The sequence below is a fragment of the Protomyctophum parallelum genome (assembly GCF_964188405.1).
Source record: "Protomyctophum parallelum genome assembly, chromosome: 10".
Taxonomy (NCBI): domain Eukaryota; kingdom Metazoa; phylum Chordata; class Actinopteri; order Myctophiformes; family Myctophidae; genus Protomyctophum; species Protomyctophum parallelum.
Window position 1 is genome coordinate 37,543,514 of NC_139704.1, and position 25,470 is coordinate 37,568,983.

The 25,470-nt window shown below is 42.7% G+C and overlaps 1 protein-coding gene across 5 annotated transcripts in view; it reads left to right on the forward strand.

Moving 5' to 3' along the window:
* Positions 1-22,840, forward strand: part of wdfy4 (WDFY family member 4) — a 111,387-nt gene extending 88,547 nt beyond the window's left edge. For 2 of the 5 annotated variants that reach the window (XM_083775713.1, XM_083775717.1), the window contains exons 53-65: positions 442-568; positions 978-1,090; positions 2,771-2,921; positions 8,457-8,548; positions 11,350-11,568; positions 11,877-11,997; positions 14,027-14,184; positions 14,852-15,010; positions 16,128-16,307; positions 17,505-17,687; positions 19,410-19,506; positions 21,610-21,727; positions 22,310-22,840. In XM_083775713.1, the coding sequence (XP_083631839.1) occupies positions 442-568; positions 978-1,090; positions 2,771-2,921; positions 8,457-8,548; positions 11,350-11,568; positions 11,877-11,997; positions 14,027-14,184; positions 14,852-15,010; positions 16,128-16,307; positions 17,505-17,687; positions 19,410-19,506; positions 21,610-21,727; positions 22,310-22,373 (1,782 nt within the window). In that variant the 3' untranslated portion in view covers positions 22,374-22,840. The remainder of the gene's footprint in view (positions 1-441; positions 569-977; positions 1,091-2,770; positions 2,922-8,456; positions 8,549-11,349; positions 11,569-11,876; positions 11,998-14,026; positions 14,185-14,851; positions 15,011-16,127; positions 16,308-17,504; positions 17,688-19,409; positions 19,507-21,609; positions 21,728-22,309) is intronic. The other 3 variants (XM_083775714.1, XM_083775715.1, XM_083775716.1) reach the window with 3 other exon arrangements.
* Positions 22,841-25,470: the final 2,630 nt, after the last annotated feature.

Below are 25,470 nucleotides of genomic sequence, written 5' to 3' on the forward strand. Positions count from 1 at the left end.
CGTATTTGGAGTATAGCTGCATTGGGAACTACAGTAGATATGTTCTCAACCAGTGTTGATTTTGACAGCAAATTTTTATTTGATGTTATAGTCTCTTGAATAGTTTTCATTTAGTGTCAGTCACATTTTAGTCACCTGGAATGTTTTAGTGTTAGTCTAGTTTTAGTCTACTAAATATTGTATTGTATAAGATTTTATTCGACGCGCTGTGAGCTTGTAGATCAGCTATTCTCAGCTTGCAACCAAGTGTAAAATGACTTACTGGATCTCTTGTCCACTAATCCCTTCCTAACATTTTAGTCTAGTTTTTATTTGTTTGACGAAATTGTCAATATATTTAGTATTAGTTTTAGTCATCATAGCTTAGTTTTCATTTAGTTTTCGTCAGTGAAAATAGGTAGTCAACCATCTCTCTCTCTCTCTCTGTCTCTCTCTCTCTAGAACCTGGATCTGTCCAATGCAGCCACGTTCCGGGACTTGTCCAAGCCAATGGGCACTCAGACAGAGAAAAGGAGAGCAATGTTCCTCCAGAGATATGAAGAGGTGGAGAACAGTTCAGGTGAAGAAGGTACTGTATACTGTTTCTTTAGTCTTATACAGTGCAACAGTACACGAGTATATGCACTATGCAGTCATACACAGTACAATGTCTAGTGAATTTAACTCATAGAGTGTACACTCTGAAAGGGTATATAATTCTAGCCTAGTTTCCAGCCCATAGACCCCGCCCACCCCCGCCCACTCCACTGAGGCTCAGAGTCTTCACTTTCAAACATGTTTGGGGTCATATTAACGTCTACCCAGGCTTTTGTGTTTTCACGCCAGACAGTTTTGAACAGTATTTAAATATTTGTTATTCATTTTATCAGACACGCTCATCCAGCCATCTGAGCATGCCGGGTGTAAGTCATTTCAATCCCCTCCCAATCCCCAGTAAACATTGCTCCTTTGATCCTAAAATGACTCCTGTTCCTCAGCAGGTGAACTGTCTGCACGCTGCCACTACTGCACCCACTACTCCTCAGCCATCATCGTGGCCTCCTTCCTCGTCAGGATGGAGCCCTTCTCAAACACCTTCCTGGCACTGCAGGTGAGCCCTTCTCAACTCATTTTGGGCGGGAACCCCTTTTGGTGTTTTAAACATTATGTTATAATTTAGCTATTGAAAAATAGCAGATCTACAAGCTCATAGCGCGCCACCGAGTGGCGCGCTACAAGCTTGTAGGTCTGCTATTTTTGAAAAGTCGTGAAAATGCGGCACAAATCTTTGAATATATATTCTTTCAGAAGACTTTTTTTTTGCGTCAGGTCAAAATGGGTTAAACACCTTCCTGGCACTGCAGGTGAGGCCTTCTCAAACACCTGCAGGTGAGGCCTTCTCAAACACCTGCCGGTGAGGCCTTCTCAAACACCTGCAGGTGAGGCCTTCTCAAACACCTGCGGTTGAGGCCTTTAATTTGAATCCATACGAGTGCAGTTTTATTCTCTACAGCATTATGTGAGCACTCCGGATTTCAAGGTTAATTCAGAGAGGATTGTGTGCACATCTTATGACTGTATTTAAGCCAGGTGCTGAACATCAAGGCCAGAATCAAGGAGAAGAAAAAACATCCGCACACTTGTTTTTAACCCATTTAGACCTGAGAACGATTCTACAAATTGCCTTCTAAATTCTGACAGTTTTCTGGAAAAACTCATGTTTCTATGTATGTCAGTGGTTCTCAAGCATTTTCATGTCAAGTACCGTCAATATATGTAATTGGCCGTTTTCTGTGAAACAGGGATGAGTTTGGGCACAGCGATACTGGATGTGACTGAGCTCAGCTAGACTCTAGAGGAAAACATTGTCCTACTCCCTCACAGAGAGCAGACGAGAGGTTTCTGCTAGACAGAGACCATTGTATGACTATCGCCACTCCTTGAAAATGGTTCCCCAGTACAAGTGGAGAAAGAATATCAGTCGCCTGTATCCGTCCTAAAGCAGAACCACAAGCACTCCTCCACAGTAAAATGCTGAGTGGTAGTTGAACTCTGAGAGGGTACAAATGTGACCAAATGGATCCTCTCTGAGTTACAAATGGATAAATTAACACCCACCACCATTTCAGAATTTTATTGTGGAATTCAATCGTTCTAATAATGACTTGACAGAGTTATTTTTGGGCAATCTTGATTCCTGTTCAATTTGTATGTATGAAAACAGATTATGGCGAGATTTCAATATATATGCAAATAATTAGAGTTGCGCACAAAGCATCTAAAAGGAAGCCCGTTCTCGTCGACCACGGAAGTTCCCAATTTACAATGCACCATCCAATTGATTACAATGAAAAGGCATGCATATTTAATAGTCAGAATAAAGCAATAAAGATGTTAGCCCGGTGAATCACACTGCCTTTCCCCTCTCAGAAGCACATAACGGGTGTGCAGTAATATCCATAACTGGATTTGCATCTCTAACAGAGTTTAAACCCGGTATATATGCTATTTTCATTCATTGAGGTAATTGTTTTACTCTAAATTACATTCTCTCTCATGAGATTTCGATCGCGGGATTATAGAATTTCGCGGAAAGATGAAAAGCTTCCTTCAATCCTTTCAAAAGGCAAATATTTCCTGCTTATGTAACGGAACGAGGAATATAAAAATGTGTGTTAGTGTAATGCAGCGGAGCAGAGACCTGCTTTTATTCATCTTTAAAACTTTGATTTGCCGTTGTTTTCCGGGGTCTGACTACATGTGTTTTGGTTTGTTTCTCCTGTCCCGGTAGGGAGGGCTGGATGTCCCGGAGCGGATGTTCCACAGTGTGAAGAAGGAGTGGGAGTCTGCCTCCAGAGACAACATGGGCGATGTCAGGGAGCTGATTCCAGAGTTCTACTACCTGCCAGACTTTCTGCTCAACTCCAACCACATCCCACTGGGTCAGTCCCATCTCCTCCCAACAATCAATTTAATGAATCACTTAGCCACTGGTATCGAGTCCCTCAGGGCTCTATGCTAGTGTATGTTATGTTTTCTGTTATTGTGGGGAATGGGGATTAAGCCTTTGCTGAAAATAGCCGATCGTCAAGATTACAACGCGTCGCAGCGTTTATTCAACATTTTCCCAAACATTTTCGATGTTTCAAAAATATAAGATGGACAAGCTCGCAGCTTGTGAGCCTGTACATCTGCTATCTTTTAATAGCCAATGCATAAAACATGGATAAAGTGGTCAAAATGAGTGTAGTAGAGGCCCCAGGAGGGGTCCACACGCACCCCATTATTATTTAATATTTTTCTAGTTTGGACTTTGGGCATCCATAGGACCTCTAATATCCATATTTTGATGCTCCCAAGAAAATAAAATGACCAGAAGTGTTTTTTATGTTTTATTACCCCAATGACCTGTGGAATTGCTGGTCGGAATACCAATTGCATTTTGATAAAAGATCCCGGGAGGAGATATATTTGAACTGTTTTTCATATCATTCAAAATGGTGGCTGATCTAAAGGTCAGAGGTCAAAAGTCAGAATACAAAGGTTGTTCGGCATGAGGAGACCCATATGTGTATCAAAGTTGTATTGCTGACGGTCAAACAGTTCATGAGCTATGCCTGTTCAAAGTTTGCATTTTCAATTGAGTGCTATAGTGCCACCCTTTGCATGGCCATCTGACATATTGCCTAGTTTCGTGAAAACCAACTGCACGGTTAAGCCAGAACTGTTTATTTTTGGCGGAAGGAAGAGAATACTGACAAATACAATAAGGGACCAAGAAGAAGTCCCTTCGGGCTTGGTCCCTTAAAAACAAAACCTTAGCATCTGCAAAGGAAGATCATAGACTGCCAGGCTCAGCTGTCGCTAAAGACCAGAGAGAAGGAATTAGTCTTTAATACAGGTTGACAAATATCCATTGACTGGGCAGCTCTGGTGTGTAGGGGGCTAGACAAGATATTTCACAGCCTGGGGGCCGAAGCTCTGGAACAGCTTGCCCCCCAGTGGGAGGCAGTTACTGCGAAGGCTCAGTAGAGGTAGTACAGTGGTTTACAAATGCACTAGAGTGGTCTACTGATGCACTAGAGTAGTCTAAACATACACTAGAGTGGTCTAAACATACACTAGACTGACTAGAGTGGTCTACTGATGCACTAGAGTAGTCTAAACATACACTAGAGTGGTCTAAACATACACTAGACTGACTAGAGTGGTCTACTGATGCACTAGAGTAGTCTACAGATACACTAGACTAGAGTGATCTAAACATACAGACAGTAGAGTAGTCTACAGATACACTAGACTAGAGTGATCTAAACATACAGTAGACTGACTAGAGTGGTCTACAGATAGACTAGACTAGAGTGATCTAAACATACAGTAGAGTAGTCTACATACCGTATGCCCCAGAGTGGTCTACAGATCACAGCATTGGTCTGTATATGCACTACAGTAGTCTATGATGCAGTACAGTGGTCTACACATGTAGTACAGTGGTCTACAGATGCACTACAGTAGTCTATAGATGTAGTACAGTGGTCTACATATGCACTACAGTGATGTGCAGTCCACTGAACTACATCTGTAGACCACTGACATGATCTGTAGACCACACTCCCCATGACTGCATTGTCAATACCCGTGTGCAAATTCAGATCAATTGCTCCAACCACTGAGATGAAGGGAAATCTCATTATTAGAGTGTTGCGCAACGTCTGACGACATCCTCTGCCCCTCTGCCACTTATATTGGCAGTTATGGTTATGCGATGCTCAGCCAATCACGGCACAGAATGACACAGCTTCCATACAATCACAGCGCAGAATGGCACACTTTTCAGCCAATCACAGCGTAGGAGAATCTGTGACCTACAGTATATGCAGGCAAAATTGTCAACATTTTATTCTGCTTTAACTAGCATGTGACGGGTCAAACTAGGGTGTTTTCATGCGTCTGACTCCATTGTAACACTCCTTGGGCTAAAAATGGCCATAGCCAAATTTGCATCATCTTCAGCGATGATGCAAATTTGGCTATGGCCTATTTGGCATGCCTATTACATCATACATACACATCATACCGTACATACACCGACATACACCATATATGGTGTATGTCGTCTAACTATCCCATTGGTTCCCTAACTGTTAGGGAACCAATGGGATAGTTAGACGACATACACCATATATGGTGACAGTATGTCGGTGTATGTATGATGTAATAGGCATGCCAAATAGTATATAAGGGACCTGTGTAGTCACAGTACAACCACTTTTGCACCAGAGAGCTAAGAGCAGCGCAGCGACCGACTCTTTCGATGAAGAAACACAGAACTGAACTCTCAATTCACTGCAGTTATCGAGACCGTCTCTAGTTCTCATTGACTAGACATTTTTCTGGTTGCGTTCTAATTGAACAGTACGCCACTGCAGCGAGTCTTGGCTCAACCAACAAATCCCAGATCAAGCTATTTCAGTTCAGTGCTATGAGTGGAATCGCAGATATGCAATGCTTATGCTTTGCAGAGAGGTCTTCAACTTCAACGGATACATTTGGATCCAACAGAGACAAGTCATCGGAGCCAATGTCCTCCAGTCCTCCAGACCGGACGTCCACTACAAAATCCTCCAGAATCGTCATGACATCTTCCCTTCTCTTAATCTTGTCCCCTGCACAGATTGCAATAGGGCAAATGTACTTGGGTGAATGCCCCAGGCAGCCCATTATACCCATCTACTTGATCGTAGCAGGAGCTTTTGGCCTTCTGTCGACTGTGCTTTCCTTCTTGGAATTTCCCCTGGAGACAGTGGATGGGTCGGATGGCTCCGTCAACCGCCCCCTCAGCCGATTCTGCAAGATTTTGAATTCCTTGGTCACTCTTTTCCTCTTCTGTTGGTTCATCGCTGGTAACGTGTGGATCTACCCGATCTATGAACCCAACTACAATAAGACTACAAGTTCAACTTTGGATCAATATTGTAACAAGACCCTCTACCTGTTTGCCTTCTGGTCCTTGACTCTGTCCTACATCCTAATTGCTCTTCAGCTGTTCTGTTTATGCGCTACTCTGTGCCTTGTTGGCTCCTATCTTCTTGCCGTATGGTGTGTCAAGTCTCAGACCTCTGACTTCACATTCGATCCACTTGATCCAAACATTACGGTTACAAAGACTAAATGGACTTGGACACCTTGGACCTCCAAAGGAGCTGGATGATGACACCCAGCTTTATCTTGCAGTAGCTCCAGACGACCCCTGTGCTCTTGACCCCATTGTTGACCTGTCTATCCAGCATCAATTGCTGGATGACTGTGAACTATAAGAAAGAATCCATAGGAAATAGACTCGATATCCACTGCCTCCTTTCATATTATAAACATTGCACGAATTGGAGCTATCTATTGTTAGACGATGCAAAAACATTGATCCACACTTTATTTTTTACTTTTGACTTGATATTACTGCAATGCACCTTTTTCTGGCCTGCCAAAGAAAACAAATGACAGGCTACAGCTTGTTCAGAATGCGGCAGCTAGAGTTCTAAAGGCCTTTTCAGACAGGGAGTGACTGATGCGCTTAGTAATGAATTTTATTAATTTTTTTTAATATTTTTTATCCCACGATTTTCCAATCAGAAAAGTACAGAGCCTCTGAGTAGCCATTGAGAGGAGAGAAATCAGTGAGGGGCGCTCTTGTCGTCGTACATCATCCAGAAACATTTGTCAACTTATGTTATCTTTTAACCATGTTTAAAAAAACTCATCTTTTCACCATGATCATGCAAGATTACAACTGAATTTACCGATACACTTTTTTCGTTTCCGATCCCGATACCACAATTTCAGTGTTCGCCGATACCGATACTGAATACAAGATCTTATTTTGTGAAGTCCACCGACCGGGAATAGTGTTTATAGCTATCTAGCTATATATCTCGTGTTGTGTTTATAGCATTCAAATGTCCACCTGCAGTTTGGGCAACTCATAAGCAAACTCCACATGCCCTAACATTTTATTTACCTGCTATAGTGTCAACCCCTTACCCCTGTGTCAGGGGTAAGGGGATACCGATATGAACAAATAAAGGCCGATCTGATACCGATAAAGTATCGGGACATCTCTAATATATACTGTTTTAAATCAGCTTGGGGCTTATATATAAGCCACAAGCTGAATTAAAACAGTTGCACTGTGTTTAGAAAAGCCGATTTGTCTCTCCGATTTGCTCGTCCACAAAACATATGACATAAATTCTCCATTCATTGTCAAATGCATTTAAAGGACCACTTTTCAACTTCTCTTCCTATAATTGGTCCTAACTAATGTTCATGATAAAATACCACCATTTGTTCCTACTCAGTCTGTGTCTCATAGGAAGGCTGTGGGCAGTTCAGAAACCCGACCACCCGTCCAACTGCCCAAAGCCCTCATATGAGACACAGACTGAGTAGGATTTTTTTTTGGTGTTTTAACATGAACATTAGTGAGGACCAATTATATGAAGAGATGTTGAAAAGTGGTGAAGTGGTCCTTTAATGTTTGTGTTAGGACAAAATAGTCGATTTGCTCGCCTACATATGATGTAAATTCTCCTTTCATTGTCAATGGCAAATGTGACACGAGTTAAGGACAAAAAGCTATATATAGGAGGGCTCAAAAAAGAAGACCAAAAGAGAAAGAAACATCATAATTTAAAAAAGTTTTTTCTGTAATTATAATTCAAAAAGTGAAACTTTCATATATTCTAAATTCATTGTGCATAAAGTGAAAATTTTGTTGTTGTAATCTTGATGATTCTGGCATACGGCTCATGTAAATAAAAAATATCACACCCATGTGAAGTGACCCCTCACTTCACATGGGTGTGATATTTTTGTCATACATCATCTCAATCCGGCCAATCAGAATTTACTATCCTCACCTTCGTCTTCAATGTTTGCGTTTTGAGACGTGTGGCGACAAGATTTAGCAGACATTTGACCTGAATTCCCCTTTCATTGTCAATGGCAATATTGAGACGTGTGTGGACAAAAGCTGTACATCCTCAAAAATCACACTTGTGTGAAGGCTCTTATCATACATCACATTCCATGCTCAGCCAGTAAAATTATGTCCGTGGTACAAACACACAGATGCATAAAGCTGGGCATAGGAGGGGCTAACGCCCCTCAATAATAAGGGACGGATCCGTGTGGACCCCTCCTGGGGCCTCTACTAGTGGGGACAACCTGTAACGATTTCATTAAAGAGTCAAAACTGTATTGCCTCTGTCTGGTGGAAATTATTCAAAAACTGTTACTTTTCCGTATTCAAATTCAAAAATTGGCTACTGGTATAACACATTATTCTAGTATTATTCTAGTATTATAATAATGCATGTTTTGGCTTTAATTTAGGACAAAACACTAAAGGTTCAATTATGGAGATAAGGTTTCTCCGGGCCGTCAGAGTTGATGTTCAGATGTTGTACATGCATTGACAGGTTCCATGCAGGATGGTACGACATTGGGAGATGTGGTTCTACCTCCATGGGCCAAAGGTGACCCCCAGGAATTCATCAGAGTCCACCGAGAGGTCAGTAGTCGCCAGTGAAATACTTGATTGTTCATTTAATTTAATTATCTCCTAAATTAAGTGCTCTACTATCGGGCATAGGTCTTTCCCATTGAGGACCATTGAAATAAAAAAAGACAAAGAAATTAAAAACATTCTTCATCTTGATAATCTAATTGGTTTAAGAGTGTGTCTCTTTGCCAAAGAACAAATACCCTCGAACTGCCCTGTCGAATCACGCCGGTCACCATGTCCAATTTCCTGTAAACAGACGGGACTGTCTGGAATTGGCAGTGGTAGAGATGGTAACTAAAGTACATTTACTTGAGTACTCTTTTGAATACTTACGTTTTTGTTTTTGAGCATGCACTTCTATAACAATCTAGTCACTCCAGTTCTATGGTCGCTCAGGTGGAGGTTACGTAACTCGATGGAGAACACCAGATTGATCCATTTTAAAAAGAGATTCTTCATCTTGATAATCTAATTGGTTTAAGAAGCATAAAGGAAGGGAATTTGCCATTAGTGTCTCTTTGCCAATGAACAAATAGAACCCTCTAACTGGCCCAGTCCAATCACGCCGGTCACCGTGTCCAATTTCCTGTAAACAGACAGGACTGTCAGGAATTCGCAGTGGTAGACGTAAATGAAAGTACATTTACTTGAGTACTCTTTTGAATACTTAGGTTTTTTTTTTTTTTTTTTGCATGCACTTAGCTACCCTCGATCAGTCCCATTAGGGAAAGACCAGGGCCATACAATCCGTTGGAACTACTCCAGAACTACTCTGCCAGGGCTGGGACTCAAGGTACGCTTCTGGCGCATGGAAGGACTAGGCTCTGTGGGTTGACTCCTGTCCAGGCCCCTCCTACGTCTCACCAGGTCCACTCCTGCTCTCACCAAGCCCAGGACCTGTGCGGACCAGAGTCCCAGCACTAGGCACTTCATTCAGGAGTGGTGGATTGCTAAGCCGCGATGTAACATGTAAGCGATTGCGGCAACCACACTTTGCAATTTTTCCAAAATTTCGACTTTTCTAGTTATTTACTATTTCAGTACTTTAAGAGTCGGGAACAGTGTAACAGTATGGGTTACTGTAACCAGCTTGTTACTGTAGAAGATGAATCCTATACTGCATGTACGGAAGATTCATCTCGAACCACAAGACCCAAAGGGCCCTGCCTTGCATGCTGCCTTACCCCTTATGCCTAGACCTTTTTAGGCATTTTTTAACTACGTTGTGAGCTTTCGGCTATTTGAACTGTTTAAAAAATGTAAGCGTTTATATTCTCAGAAGGCCTCATCCCACCCATGCGTCTCTGAGCACTCCACTGTCTCCTCACATCGTCTCTGTCGGGTGGAAACCTCACATGTCTAAAACGGTTACTTCCCACGGTTACTTGTTAATGTACAACAATAACAAAGTTAGAGATGGGAGGTTTCTGCCCGACAACGATACACAGCTTGTTGTGCTAATCAAGGTGGGGTTTTAGGGAGCTACCTTTACAGAACAATGCAGACTATATTTATTCATATTGAAGACAAAGGGTCAAGACTCTCTCTCTCTCTCTCTCTCTTCATCTTCTTCCTACAATGCCGTTATTATTTCTGCTTGTCGTTTATTGGGCTGAATGTAAGGCTTGTCTTTCCTTGGCCCCTTACCCCCTCGTTCCCCCCGTGTGTGTGTGTGTGTGTGTGTGTGTGTGTGTGTGTGTGTGTGTGTGTGTGTGTGTGTGTGTGTGTGTGTGTGTGTGTGTGTGTGTGTGTGTGTGTGTGTGTGTGTGTGTGTGTGTGTGTGTGTGTGTGTGTGTGTGTGTGTGTGTGTGTGTGTGTGTGTGATTAGTGTTTTATGTCGCTGCTATCTTCTCTTTCTACATCACACCCTATCGTTTGCAGGCCTGGAGGCATGTGGCTTATCAGTCTGTAATCTACTGAACTACTCATATCACCAACCATTCTTGCAAAATTAGCTATTTTAGCAGATTGTTGTTGTTTTTTCCCCCATCCATGCACAAATTAACTCAGGACAATATATCCCCTGTTATGAGACCAGAATATGTTTTTTTATTTATATTTTTTATTTCTTTTTACTGTTATTCCAGGTAGGAGTTATTAAAGATTGGGTTTAAGGGGGACACCGCTGGTCATAATGTCCACTTTGGCTCCACTTACTGTTCCAAAACCAATCTCCCGCTAATTGTACCCAAATTATTCTTTAATTCAAACATGGAGAATAAGCTCATAAATGGAGTAGTGTAACAACAACCCTGCACTTTTAAAATGATCTTTTTTGAAGGAAAGCATCGAAAGCAAGTAACTCGATTGGTTGTGCCGGTTGGAACAAGTTTCTCCGCGTGGCTTTGCTCTCATATTAGCAGCTTGAGCGATGGTTTGTGTATCTCTAATAATATACAGTATGCACAGTGCATTTTAACACCATGAACAATGCAGGTACAGTAGATTTATAATATTACTTGACCAGGCAGGTCTTATAAGGCTTTGATTTATACGTACTGTAATTGTGCACGGGTGCCGTGCACTGAAAATAGCTGATTGACAAGCTCACAATGTGCCGCAACTTGGCGGATCGTCTGCAAAAATAGCAGATCGACGAGCTCGAAACACGTCACAAACACGCTTTGAGCTTGTGATGTTTTTGTGTGACACTGTAGTACGATCAAGTAAGACATAAATTTACGGGAAAAAGTTAGAATATGGAGATGGGAGGTTTCGGCGCCCGACAGCGACGACATAAATTAGAGTTTACTTCCTACAATGATCCGGGAGCCTCTCCTCTCTGCTGCTGTGTGTGTGGTCCTCAGGCCCTGGAGAGTGACCATGTGAGCTCCCACCTCCACCAGTGGATCGACCTGATCTTCGGCCACCGCCAGCAAGGCGCCGCGGCGGTGGAAAGCACCAACACCTTCCACCCGTTCTTCTACGCCCAGAAGCACAGAGGGGCGCACGGCGGCCCCACCGACCCCCTCATCAGGAGCACCATCCTGGGATATGTCAGCAACTTTGGCCAGGTTCCAAAGCAGGTAGGCCATACGAGTTTTAACGGACGAGACCTGCATGTGTTAGTAATTAGCTCTATATGCTGATTGTAGTCCGTATTTGTTCAGTAACAGGAGTCTTCCAGGTCTCTACAGCTCTCTATAAGAGCTCTGTCTCTATAAGACAGAAAATGCATTTTACGGTTGGGATACCAATTTTATCCAATCAGGATACAGGTCCCTGGAACAATTTTGTTTGGCGGTCATTGACATGAAAAGGTTTGAGCACTGCTGATATAACATTTAGAAGACATTTCTTTGAATGGGTCTTAATGGGTTACGTTCTCCCTCAGCTCTTCACCAAGCCCCACCCACCTCGCAATGGCTCCAAGAAAGAGGGCTCTTCACCTCCTCATCATGTTCCCTTCTTCTTCAGACTGGATAAAGTCAAGCCCAATGGTCAGCTATTCAAAGGTAAAACTACATCCGTACCTTTTATGTCCATTGTATGTCTTTGTCTTTCTCGACAGAGAGAGAGAAAGAGAGAGGTAATTGCAACGATGTCCGGAACAGTCCGAACTACAATAAAGATTTGGGGCCCTATCTTGTGCCACCCCTTACCCCTTACCCCTTATCCCTAAACGTCTTTGCCATTTTAAAACATTTTAAAATGGTTCAACTACCAGATCTACATTGACACGTTGTGAGCTTGTAGTTTGGCCATTTTAACTATATTAAAAGGTTTTTCAACTTAGTAAAAAATGGCAAACATGTTTATGGATCATAGACTGTAGGGATAAGGGCTGGTGCAAGATATACAGTAGTCCATAGTGTTCAGACCGGTGTACCATCCGCTTCAAATAACTTTATTGACACTCAGCCAGGGCCGTGACACCAGGGTGTAAATGTGTCCCGTGTACACCTCCAACCACTGCAGATGTACTGTAGTTACAGTATATTGTGTTGACATATTCTAACCATAGAGATTCTTTAAAATAAAAACATATTAATTCATTAAAATAAGCCCCATATCGTAGCTTTAAATTAGTCAAGAAAAGCTCATCCAGACACTTAATAATTATAATGATAATGATAACGACAATAATAATAATTCATGCAATGGATTGTCCAAAATGATGATTCAGTGTTGCACTTTATTTTATATGTTTTTTCAGAGAACCCTAAATTCAATCCATTACAGTCATCGTTTCATTCCATAGCATTTTCACATTGCTCCGCCATTATTTTATTTCCCACCGTTTGATGTCAGTTATTATATACAGAGTCCACTGGGAGCCATTGGAGGAGGCTGCCGCCGTCCATAGATTAATTTACACCATGCTGGGGGGGGGGGGGGCATGTGATGCGTTGGAAGCTACAATATGGAGATGACTGTTACACCGAGTCCTACTTAATAATCTGAATATCCCTAAAGGCTACTGAGCGAGACGAGATGAAAACTCCTGAATGCTCAGAGAGGGGATTCCTGCATATTACATTTCATATTAAATCTCAGAGTGTCTGATCAGATCAATAAGGAGATAGAGATGAATAGAGGGGAGGGTGTTCTTTGCACTAATATGCAGCAACGCTACACTGTACCTCTCCCTTTCTGGGGACGCTTTGTGGCAAAGCTGGCAATGGAATATAATGACTTCTGCCTGTTCCTGCATGAATAGATCAATTACAGCCACAATTACAGCAAGACAAACTCGTCTGTGTGCGCGCACGCACGCACACACACACACACACACACACACACACACACACACACACACACACACGCACACACACATGCACACACACACTGTCGAGGATGCACATTATATTCACCCCTGAGGCCTAAGCCTGGCTGTGATGTAACCTGGGATTTTGCTGTTTAATTGCCCAGTTTTCTATGGTCAATCTAATGATAGCCAGTACAAGTTTACACTGAGCCACCAAACTCTTTAATGTGATGGATTTTAAGAGCAATTACCTTTATTTGAGCAAGTTTATTCAGGTATAGACCACAGGCAGAATGAGGTCACTCTCAAATATATATATATTTTTTTGCTCTGCTCGTGTTTTTAACACAACTTTTTTTTTCTTCTTTTTCTGTGTGATTTGTTTATAAGTGGCGAGTACAAACAAACAAACTTCTTGCCTGTAGGAGCCAAGAGCTTTGTAGCAGCTCTGGTCTGTGCTCTGTGTCTAACGTACTTCTACCATGATATCACGTTACATTAAAGCATAACCATCACCACTTAGAATATTGTCGCTGACTCCTATTGCCTCATCAATTAGTGATTAATCCAGAATTCCACGACACCACACTCACACCTCAGTGCAGAGCTCAACCTAACACTCACACACCCTGTCTTCCCTCAGTGCAGAGCTCAACTTCAAACTCACACACCCTGTCTTCCCTCAGTGCAGAGCTCAACTTCAAACTCACACACCCTGTCTTCCCTCAGTGCAGAGCTCCCATAACAATCACACACCCTGTCTTCCCTCGGTGCAGAGCGCCCCAAAGGCCCGGTGGGTCAGATCCTGTGTCTGGAGAAAGAGATGCTGGTGCTGGATAGGAACACGCTTCTCCTGTCTCCACTCTGCAGCTGCTACTTCGGCTGGGGCTATCCGGACAACTCCTGTGCTTTTGGAAACTACGCCACAGAGAAGGTACATTATATTCTCCTCAAAATAGCGATGCTATGTGGGTTCAAGTGGTTAATGTAAAAAGAATAAAAAGTTGCCCACCGCCAATTATATTCCATTTGTACAAAAACAACTGCCTTCTATATTAACTTTGACACATCATAGTTTTAGAAGTAAAAACGTGGGTGAAATTCGTTTTGTCCACAGTTCTTTTTTTCCAAGAATTACAAGAGAGTGAAGAAGAGAGAGAGGGGTGGGCAGGATAAGGACATCAGGGCAGGAAAGAAGAAAGTTTTGAGAGCTTTTATCACAAAAAGTACAAGTGAAGGGTTTCAGATCATTTAGAAGCTTGTTTCACAAACAGCACAGCCATTGGGTTTATCTTAGTTTATTTACAGGCTGTACAGTAATTAACCTATTCTGGACGGGAACTCCTTTCGGTGTTTTAACTAAGCATTATGTTATACTTTAGCTATTGAAAATTAGCAGATCTACAAGCTCATAGCTCACGAGCTTGTAGGTCTGCTATTTTTGAAAGATCGTAAAAATATTTTTTATTTTATTTCGATGTCAGGACTAAATGGGATAATGAAGTGCAACTCGACATGATGCATGCAATGCGTCACGCAATGTTGCACGCAGCGCTGATCCATGTTGTAACACACGCATGCATGTGTCCCACCTCCTGCAGACCTTCGCCGTGTGCGAGCGTCTGTGCGACTGGGGCCCGACGCTGTGCGCCGCGTGTCCCGACCCCGCCACCGTGGTCACTGGCGGAACCAGCGGTGTGGTCTGCGTGTGGGACGTGGCGGTCAGCAAGGACAAGCTCTCTCACATGAAACTTAGACGGGTAAGTGTGTGTGTATGTGTGCGTGCGTGTTCTGTATCCTGAAGCACTTTTTCAAGTTTGCGCATCCACTATTATTTGTGTAAATATTCGAATATTTGATTATTCTGTGAAACCCCTAACACACACACACACACACAAATAAAGATGTTAAGTGTGTGTGTGTGTGTGTGTGTGTGTGTGTGTGTGTGTGTGTGTGTGTGTGTGTGTGTGTGTGTGTGTGTGTGTGTGTGTGTGTGTGTGTGTGTGTGTGTGTGTGTGTGTGTGTGTGTGTGTGTGTGTGTGTTTCACAGAATAATCAAATATTCTAATATCAAAACTAGTATTCGACACTGTACATCAAAGTAGAATATTCACTGATATAATTTTTATTTCTTTGGCTCTGGTGTTTGTAGTTCTCATAATCCATTCATGGTTAACTGTCTTGGACTTTAGTGTGGTTTAGCTTGTTTTTTGTGTGAGTTATTTCGTCTCTTGTCGAGTGGAAATCTCATACAGTATGTCCAAAACTGTTACTTTTCAGGATAAAAAATTCAAAATATCAAAAGTAGCAGATCGACAAGCTCAAAAATCAACCTTGCCAAATTTTGAGCTTGTACATCTGCTTTGGTGCCACGCTGTAGTGTGATCAAATAGGGTGTTCATTTACTGGAGAAAAACTGAAAAGTTAATGTAGAGCAATATGGAGCAACTATAATACTAAAGGCCTATTCATACTCCAGTTTTAGGTGATATGGAAGCGGCGGTCCGCGGTTAGTCAAAACAGAGAGATGCGTTTGGGTGAGCGGTGAATCGCTTACCGCCGCGGCGTGACGTCATGTTGTAGTTTTCGGGGGTTCACCTTAACTGGAGTAGGAATTGTCCTTAAGACTACACTCTCTGCCCAGGCGGTGGCGTAACCGTCTGGGCACCCGACTGGTAATCCAGTCGCAGTGTGCCGCGGGTTCGACTCCCGAGCCCGACACGGCCTTTACTGCATGTCATCCCCCCATCTCTCTCCCGTTTCCTGTCAGCCTACTGTCTGTCCCTTCAAAAAAAAAACTAATAAAAGTGTAAGCCGCAAAAAAATATCTTAAAAAAAAAAAAAAAAGACTACACTCTCTCATCATGTTGCGTCCAGCCGCTGTACGGTCACACGTCGGCGGTGACGTGCCTGGCGGTGTCGGAGGTCCACAGTGTCATCGTCAGCGGCTCCGCGGACCTCACCTGCATCCTGTGGGACCTTGACGAGCTGGCCTATGTCACCCAGCTGGCAGGTCACCTGACCCCTGTCACCGCGCTGGCCATCAACGAGCTCTCAGTGAGTCTGTGTATACCATGAGGAGTTAGCAGGCCGCCTGCATGTCACCATTGGTACATCATTATTAACACGCCTAATCGCATTTTTTTAGATGATTGTTTTTTTTTCATAATCGTCATAATCATTTCTATGTTAAAAATGGTCGTATATTTTCATTTTAGAAAATAGTGCTATATATAGCCTATCTACAAGCAATCTTTTTAACTATAAAGTCATTAAATACAGTATATACAGTATGTTAAGTAAAAGTTAAATTTTATGAGGTGTCCTCTCTAATGTCTCCGTCCGTCCGTCCGTCTCTCTATCTCTGTATCTGTCTTTCTCTTTCTTTGTATTTCTCTTTGTCTCTCTCTCTCAATTAAATTAAAGCCAAATGGGTTTTACTGGCAGGGGGGAATAACTGGCAGGGGTTTACATTACCAAAGAAATGGAGAATTTGTGTAATTAAAGATACCGTATAGCCCTACTAGATTAAAGAAATATGTAAACAAAAACTAACTAAAATGCTGGAGGATTTCTTTCAGTCTTTTGGGAAATGTGTGTAACCTATCCTCCTCTGGGCAGTTACGTGTCAATATTTTTACTGGTTAAATAAAGGTTAAAACAATAATAGTAATAACTTAACCCATTAAACTGGGAAAGCATCTGTTTCATTTTAGATTAGCAATATACAGTACACAGTTTTCTCAGAAAACTTAAGATTTAGAACAGTGGTTGTTTGGTTCTCTAAAATGGCAGATTTAATCTGCTATTGTTGAACATTAAAAATAAATCTTGAGTTGAATAATTATTGCATTTTACAGCCAACTACATATGGTTTTGGGGTTCCTAGTTTGAGAACTACTGATTTAGAAGGCATTTGTAGAATCAGCCTCATGTCTTGCTGGGTTAAAATATGAAAGTATAAAAATAAATAGCATGTTTTAAATCTCTCTCTGTGTCTCTCTCTGTCTCTCTCTCTTACGTTTGTTATTCCCCTTCATGTTATTCCCCCGTTCACCTCCCAGCAGGAGGAAGGGAGGATAGTCATTCCTCTGTGTGTGTGTGTGTGTGTGTGTGTGTGTGTGTGTGTGTGTGTGTGTGTGTGTGTGTGTGTGTGTGTGTGTGTGTGTGTGTGTGTGTGTGTGCACCTGTTTGTCTACGTGTCTGCACATGCATTAACCTGCCGTTACCCCCGTGACTCCCCTCCCCCCCCAGGGTGAGATTGCGTCGTGTGCGGGACCCCTCCTCTACCTGTGGACCATGAAGGGTCAACTGTTGGCCTGGACGGACACTTCGTGCGGCCCGCAGGGGGACATCCTGTGTGTGGCGTTCACCCAGAAACACGAGTGGGACGCCAGGAACGCCATCGTCACCGGCTGCCAGGACGGTGTCATACGGGTGCGTTGGTTCTGTGTGCCACATACTAGGATTATAGGGATGTCCCGATCACGTTGTTTAGCTCCCGGTCCGATTCCCATCATTTGAAAATGGCGTGATCGGCTTCCGGGACAACCTTAACCCATTCTGACCTGAGATCAGATTCATACGAGGTTTACGCCGGACACACACTGGTCTGATTGACCCATTCTGACCTGAGATCAGATTTAAAAAAATGTCAGTCGTTCTTCGATTTTTTAAAAAATAGCAGACCTACAAGCTCGTATCGCGCCACTCGGTGGCGCGATATGAGCTTGTAGATCTGCTATTTTTAAATAGCTAAAGCATAACATGATGCCGACACCAAAATGGGTGCCCGGTCAAAATGGGTTAATTAGGATTATACTGTATACGTGTAGGCTACTGTACACAGCACTGGTTCTGGGGAGAGGTCCTTGAGGGGGTGAAACCGCAAAGACAAGTCAATGAGTAGATGTTAAAATGACCCCAAACATGTTTGAAAGTGAAATATCCCTTAAAGGGATTGTGACATTTAAAAAAAGGTTTTGGAATTGTTCTTGTTTTTTTTTAGGTTTTCTAATCTCAATTGCACCCAAAAAACATGAACTTTTAACATTCAGTAGATTTTCTGTGATCTGGGGTTTTCTGGCTCAAACAGGTGCTCTGGTTTGCCGGCAGTAAGTGACATCACTTACTGCAAATCCCACATATGTCAATGGGGTTTGCCAGCAGATGTCACTGTTTCACTGTGTTGCCTGTTTTCATTGTAGCTCAAAAGGCCCAAAAAACCCCAAAGAAAACTTCAGACCACAGAAAATCCACTGAATGTTCAAAGTTCAGGTTTTTTGGGTGTAATTGAGGTCATAAAACCTAAAAGAAAAAAGAAATGAAAATGAATGTCATAAAACCTTTAATTCCCTTTAAATGAACACTGAGGAGTTTACAGTGAACGTTGGGGTCCAAGGGGCACAACTCAAATGAGGAGGGGGGGAGAGGGGGGGGGGGGGTCCGTGGCCACGTGTCTATAAACCAAATTGGGGCTCCTTGAATGTAAAATGGTAGAGAAATCTCCCGTACGTGATGAGAGGGGAATGTCTGTCTTTTTAAATTGAATCCATATGAATAATGGCTCAGAATGAGACGCTACAGCGTACTGTATTGTTTCAAATATGGCAGTCATTATACTGGCGTGTAAGCACTGCAGATATTTTGGCTGTCAACCAACGCATTAATAACGGCATATGGTATTGTGTGTGTGTGTGTGTGTGTGTGTGTGTGTGTGTGTGTGTGTGTGTGTGTGTGTGTGTGTGTGTGTGTGTGTGTGTGTGTGTGTGTGTGTGTGTGTGTGTGTGTGTGTGTGTGTGTGTGTGTGTGTGTGTGTGTGTGTGTGTGTGTGTGTGTGTGTGTGTGTGTGTGTGTGTGTGTGTGTGTGTGCATGTGCGCGCGTCTGTGCTTGTGCGTGCACTTTTTGGGGTTATTATTAACATAAGCAGATGTTGCATCTCTTGCAATCAGAGCTGCAAACTCTAAATTGGGCCTCAGGTGGCAACGGGTGTCCACGCCAAATCCACACACTATATTCACAAATGGGATCATTATTATCTTATTATTACCTTTTGTGTGCGTGTGTGTGCGCGCGCGCATGTGTGCGCGCCTGCGTTTATTATGTTGAATTATGTCTGATTTATTTTTTGCCACTCGTTCTGTGTCGCTCTCACACAGATATGGAGGACGGAGTACACCAGAGAACAATTACCTGGCCCTCCGGAGGAGCCCGCGTCTCCAGGGCGAGAGCATCCCGCGCAGACAGAGAGACGTGGTAATGCAACCGTCCCTTTAAATGTGTCAAGAGGCGCCGCAACAGGACATGCAAATAATAAAATAAATAAATAGCTTTAATAGCTAAATAATAGCTTTATTTTATATAGCACCCTTCAAAACAAAGTTACAAAGTGCTTAACAGCAAATGCAGAGGGACACAGTAGGTTAAAACATTTGGGGAATAAAGGCCGTTTTCTAAAAGTGAGTTTTGGGGAGGGATTTGAACCGGAGCACGGACTCTGTGAGCCTGATCGCCACAGGGAGGGCATTCCAGGGAGTCGGAGCTCTTCATGCAAATGCACCATCTCCTTTTGTTTAGTGTCTAAAATGTGGAGTGATTAGGAGAGCTTTGTCTGAGGAGCTCAAACTACATTTTGGTACATATGGTCTTAAATGTAGCTAATGCCATTTTAAAATCAGCCAATACAAGGATGCAAGAACTGGTGAAATATGGATATTGCTGCAGAGTCTCGGTTGTGCATCGGGTCGTGCGTCAAAGATCCGATGGATCTACAAGGTCATGGTGCGACATTCTGTGAACACATGTTTTATGTGTGTGTGTGTGTGTGTGTGTGTGTGTGTGTGTGTGTGTGTGTGTGTGTGTGTGTGTGTGTGTGTGTGTGTGTGTGTTTTAAATATTTTTTTATCCCACGATTTTGTAACCCATTTTTCACCCCTGTGTCAATCATCTAATGTGATCCTGGGCTCTACACTCCCTCCACCAACCTAGTCCCCTATGGGGGACAAGGGGAGAACGGACTTGAAATATATATATTTTTTTAAATTTAATTATATTAATAATCTTTTTAATGAATGCCCTACTACAGCGTCACACAAAAGTAGCAGAAAAGTAGCAGATCCGTAAGCTCGAAAGCTTCGAACTTATAGAGCTACTACTTTTGCATTTTCTTTTTTTTTATTTGAATCCTGAAATGTCAGTTTTGGACATAATGAGGTTTCCACCCGAACAGAGACAATATTTGATAGATAAAGACCTGTAATTTCAGAAGTGTGGTAGGGTGATTATTCGTAAGGCGCTCATCTCATACCGTGCAAGGTACTCTGTGCGGAAGATTTCCAGATGAAAGTTTATAATGCTTGGCCCACATCCCTCGCTAGCATTAAGACCTAGCAGGAATTATGTTGTTATAAAGTTATTAAACATGGAGGCAGTAAACACTGATGAGTAATTCTGCTGACGTGTGTGTGTGTGTGTGTGTGTGTGTGTGTGTGTGTGTGTGTGTGTGTGTGTGTGTGTGTGTGTGTGTGTGTGTGTGTGTGTGTGTGTGTGTGTGTGTGTGTGTGTGTGTGTGTGTGTGTGTGTGTGTGTGTGTGTGTGTGTGTGTGTGTGTGTGTGTGTGTGTGTGTGTGTGATTTAGAAAGCAATAATACACAAATCCAATTTGGCATACATTGGTTACAGCCTCGCGACACCTCACAGGAGTATTACACTTGGCAAATTACATTGGGAACAAGTCTTTGCGTAACACTGAGGCATCGGGAGAGGATATATTGGAGGGATTCTTTCCTCCTTTTAACAGGCGGCTGACCACAGAATAAACACTAGTGCTTAACCACTTTTGCCCTGTATGGTTGACCGGAGTCCCCCAGGGCTCTGTACTTAACTAGTGTCTTTTCTGATATTGTGGGGGAAAGCTTTAGCTTGCTGAGAAATAGCAGATCTACAAGCATGCGACACATGGGCTATTTTGAGCAAAAGCTCTCCCCGCGAAACGAAGGCTGGGGTGGTTAATTCACACAGTAAATTCACAGATTTCTTTTTCCTTTTTTCCGTGGACACTCATTCACCAGAAGGAGTAGGGTTGGGATTTGAAAGGATTGAGTGACCGTCACTATCGTCACGTCACACATAAATCATTAGGCTCTTTATGTGAAGTAATAAGTTCTAATAACAGTCTTGAAAGTTCGTGCATACATTTAATGCTGTTTTTCACTTTTCTTTCTCCACTTTACTTAGAGAACCCAATGACAGCTTCATGTTGTCTTATAATCACCATAATGCATTTTAAGTAAGTTCATAATGCATTATACAGTAGACATGGGCTTAAACATCATGTTGGTATGGTTGGTTCCTCTGCAGTGGGGAGTGGTTGCTGGGAGAGACATCTGGTGTTGTGTCGAGAGCTCAACCGAAGTCAGTCCACATCTGGACGCCGCTATAAGATGAACCCAGCCATCACTGCACTGGCCATGTCCAGGTAGAACACACACACTCACTCACTCACTCACCTCTACAGTGTATATGGTTGCTGTCAGGCAGAAACGTCCCATCTCTTTTATTTTTATTTTAACGCCCTACTTGAACACATGACAGCGTCACACAAACACAAAACTATCAAAAGCAGCAGATCTACATGCTCGAAAGGTGGCTCAAGTTTGTAGATCTGCTACTTTTGCTATTTGAATCCTGAAAAGTACGAAATAGAGACGAGAGACGAAATAGACCTATGTTTTTCTTTTGTTTTTTTACGACGTAGTTCACAGAAAAAATGCCTTATTTGCTATCAATTACACACCCCATGAAGCCTTGAATTCATGGAGATGTTAGATAGGCCAATGATTTTTATTCTATCCTGTAGTTATTAATTTGTGTAAAAACCACAAAAAAAATCTGGAGATGAGAAATCTGGAAGATGAGAGGTCTCTGCAGTCTGCCCGACAGCAATGCTATACGTTATCACCCGTAAAGAACAGGCAAGCACCCCGGTCCGTAGCGCTACGGAGAATGAATTGTTCTGCTCGTCCTCAAATCTTCATGTGCTTGTGTTGTCTCTCTGCAGGAGCCATGCTACTCTGTTGGCAGGTGACGCATGGGGCAGGGTCTACATCTGGACCTGCGAGTGATGGCATTCATTGCTGCGACAGTGGTTCTCGGAGTGGTACAAACTATTTCATTTGTACCACTCTGAGTTAACTGATCTGTGAGGGTCCATTTTGTTCCATGTGTACACACTCAGTTACAGCCCCATAAGGGTCCATTTTGGTTCCTACTGTAACTACGAGTCATTTAGCGAATGGATGAATTGACGTGTAGGATTTGGCTGTGTGGATTTGTTATTTGCTTTCAGGGAAGGCAATCTTATACTGTACTGAACGCATTTTATTTGTTCATTTTTTGGTCATTTTGTTAAGAGCCTATAGAATAATACAATTAATCCTTCCAGATTGCACATGATATGAATTATGTTTACGTATTTTAAAGATACAGAACAGTATACTATATTCTAATGGAAGGCAGCTGTGTGATTCTGTAATGCATATGTGTAAATAATTTGATGGAATTATAATTAAATTATAATTGTTTTATTGTTCTGTTGTGTGTACTCGTGTGTGAAATATCAACTGCCTGGGATTCCTTTCATGGAAGTCAGGACATCATGAAATCACATCCCAGGTTCCATTATACAGCTAGACACCAGAACTATGTGACTGCGTCTCCACAGTGATTCTGTTCACACTGAACCTGTAGGCTCTGCAGGCAACAGGCCCAGGTGTCCTCCATGAGCCATCAAGCCTAGCTAGCCTGCTAGGAAGCATGCAGGGACGGAGGAGGCGGGCTATATTAAGTCCTCGAATTGTCGGGCCCTGCCCCTTTATACACACACACCCAAACAAGAAGTACTGTACGTTTTAGTTTAGTCTAACACAAAAAAAAAGGTCAAATAAACGACTCGGAATGTAATATTACTGGACATGGACCTCGAGTAGTGTTTTACCAGGATGGTGAAAAAAGCTTCTAACAAGACTGTGTGGAAGCAGAAGTCTCCATCCTACCAAACTCCAGGTGGGTCTCACTCTCTGCAGGTATGTGTTAGCTTAGCTAATTAATTAGCTGCTTAGCATTAAAGGGATTGATGGAATTACACAAGTGTACTTGGGTACACTTTTGAGGAGCTTTTACCTAACTGGGGTATTTATGACTATGTGGATGCGTTTTGAGCTTGTAAACCTGCTATTTTCAAAAGATTAGTATAAAGTGTGTGTGTGTCAATTAAGGTCAAGGTAAACTTTATTGTCCACAAGGGAAATTTGTCTTGGGCTTTCACCCCAGCTACAGCCACACATAAAATTACACATAAAATGACAACAAAAAATACATTACAGAGGAAGACACAACATTACACAAATTGCACACATGATGTGGATCATCTAGTGTTCTAGCATCACACAGTTACTGCTGTTTCAGAGCCCCGTTCAACATCTTAGTTGATGCTGGTAGCCTACAAACGATTTTTTAAATCTGATGTGCTTCCACTTTGGTTCTTTGTATCTTCTCCCAGAGGGCAGAAGTACAAACTCGCCATTTAAAACATGGGCAACATCACTGACGACTTTTTGAGCCAGTTTTAATGTAGCCTGCTCATAGACTGCAGAGAGGGGAGTTGTCTTACCCCTATGATCTTCCCTGCAGTCTGCACCAATCTGAACAATTTGGACCTCAGTTGCACTGAGAGATTACCAAACCAAACTGTGATGCCAAAGCTGACCAGGCTTTCCAAGACTGCTCGGTAGAACACTATAAATCTTTGGTCAACACCATGAACCCTGAGACGTCGGAGGAATTAAGTGCAGTCTTTGCTGTAGTTTACTACAGAGACTGTCAACATGTGTATTCCAAGTTAGTGAGTTGTCAATACAGATCCCCAAGTATTTATATGAGGGGACGTGTGTGTGTGTGTGTGTGTGTGTTCAATATTTTTCCTGGACCTGGTCATTTGAAAGGTCCATAAGACCATGGTCCCTTTTTGGGTACCAAAAGGTTCAGATTAATCACATGACGCTGCTGCTTTACTTTCTTCAAAACAATCTACAACTATCATTTCTTCAAGACAATCTACACATTTCATTTCTTCAAGACAATCTACGATTTCATTTCTTGCCTGAATAACAAGACCATATTTTGAAGAATCCATTTCTAACCAATGGAGCAACTATTTTAGATGTCTCACCCGCTTTTGGAGTTACATCATGGCCAGGTAACTATACAACCCTTGCCGTGTGTGTGTGTGTGTGTGTGTGTGTGTGTGTGTGTGCATATATGCACACACACGCTTTCTGTCTTTGTGTAGGCCCACATGTCGTCACCGCTACATCTGGGACCCAGGAAACTGCATCAAAGGAGGAAGATCTGCCACTTGACAAATTTGCTATAATTGGGAGATCAACAGGCATCAGCTTCCCTGACTCACCGTGTCGGTTTCACGATGTGCATGACATTTGTGCCGTGGTGTATATATAAAGCGGTAGCGTGCAATCGGGAGCAAATCATTTTGCCCAACGGTCACTGGGTAATTTGTCTTTCACAAATGGTTCCACTGGTATAGAAATGTTGTACTTGACAGTGCACCTGAAAGGAGGACTGAACAGAGATGACCATGCTGCTGTGGCGATGGGGGGCAAGGTGTATTCTTTCGGAGGGTACTGGGAGAACAAGGTTCACATTGAGGTGCACATCTTCAACATAGTATCTTTGCGCTGGACAAAGTTGCCCCCGATGACAACTGGGGAGGTTCCCTCCAATCGCTGGGGCCACAGCGTTGTGCTGATAGACAACATTGTCTACATCTGCGGGGGATGGACTAACAACAAATGGGAGCACTACGACATACTTTATGCATTCAACGTCTACACCCACGGATGGTCCAAGCCCAAGGTTTCTGGGACTGTTCCAGGAGTGAGGTACAGCCACTCAGCCTGTGTCTTGGGAAATGTTATGTATATCTATGGAGGGTACACCAAGCTGTCCAGGTACACCAATGTTATCTATAAGCTGGACACCAACACAATGGTCTGGTCTTTAATTGACGCCACAGGTACTCCGCCACCTGCTTTACAATGTCACTCTTCTACTATCATCGGGACAAAGATGTTTGTATTTAAGGGCCAATGGTACAACAACTTCACCGTGTTTGACACGGAGACCAACCACTGGCTAAGCACG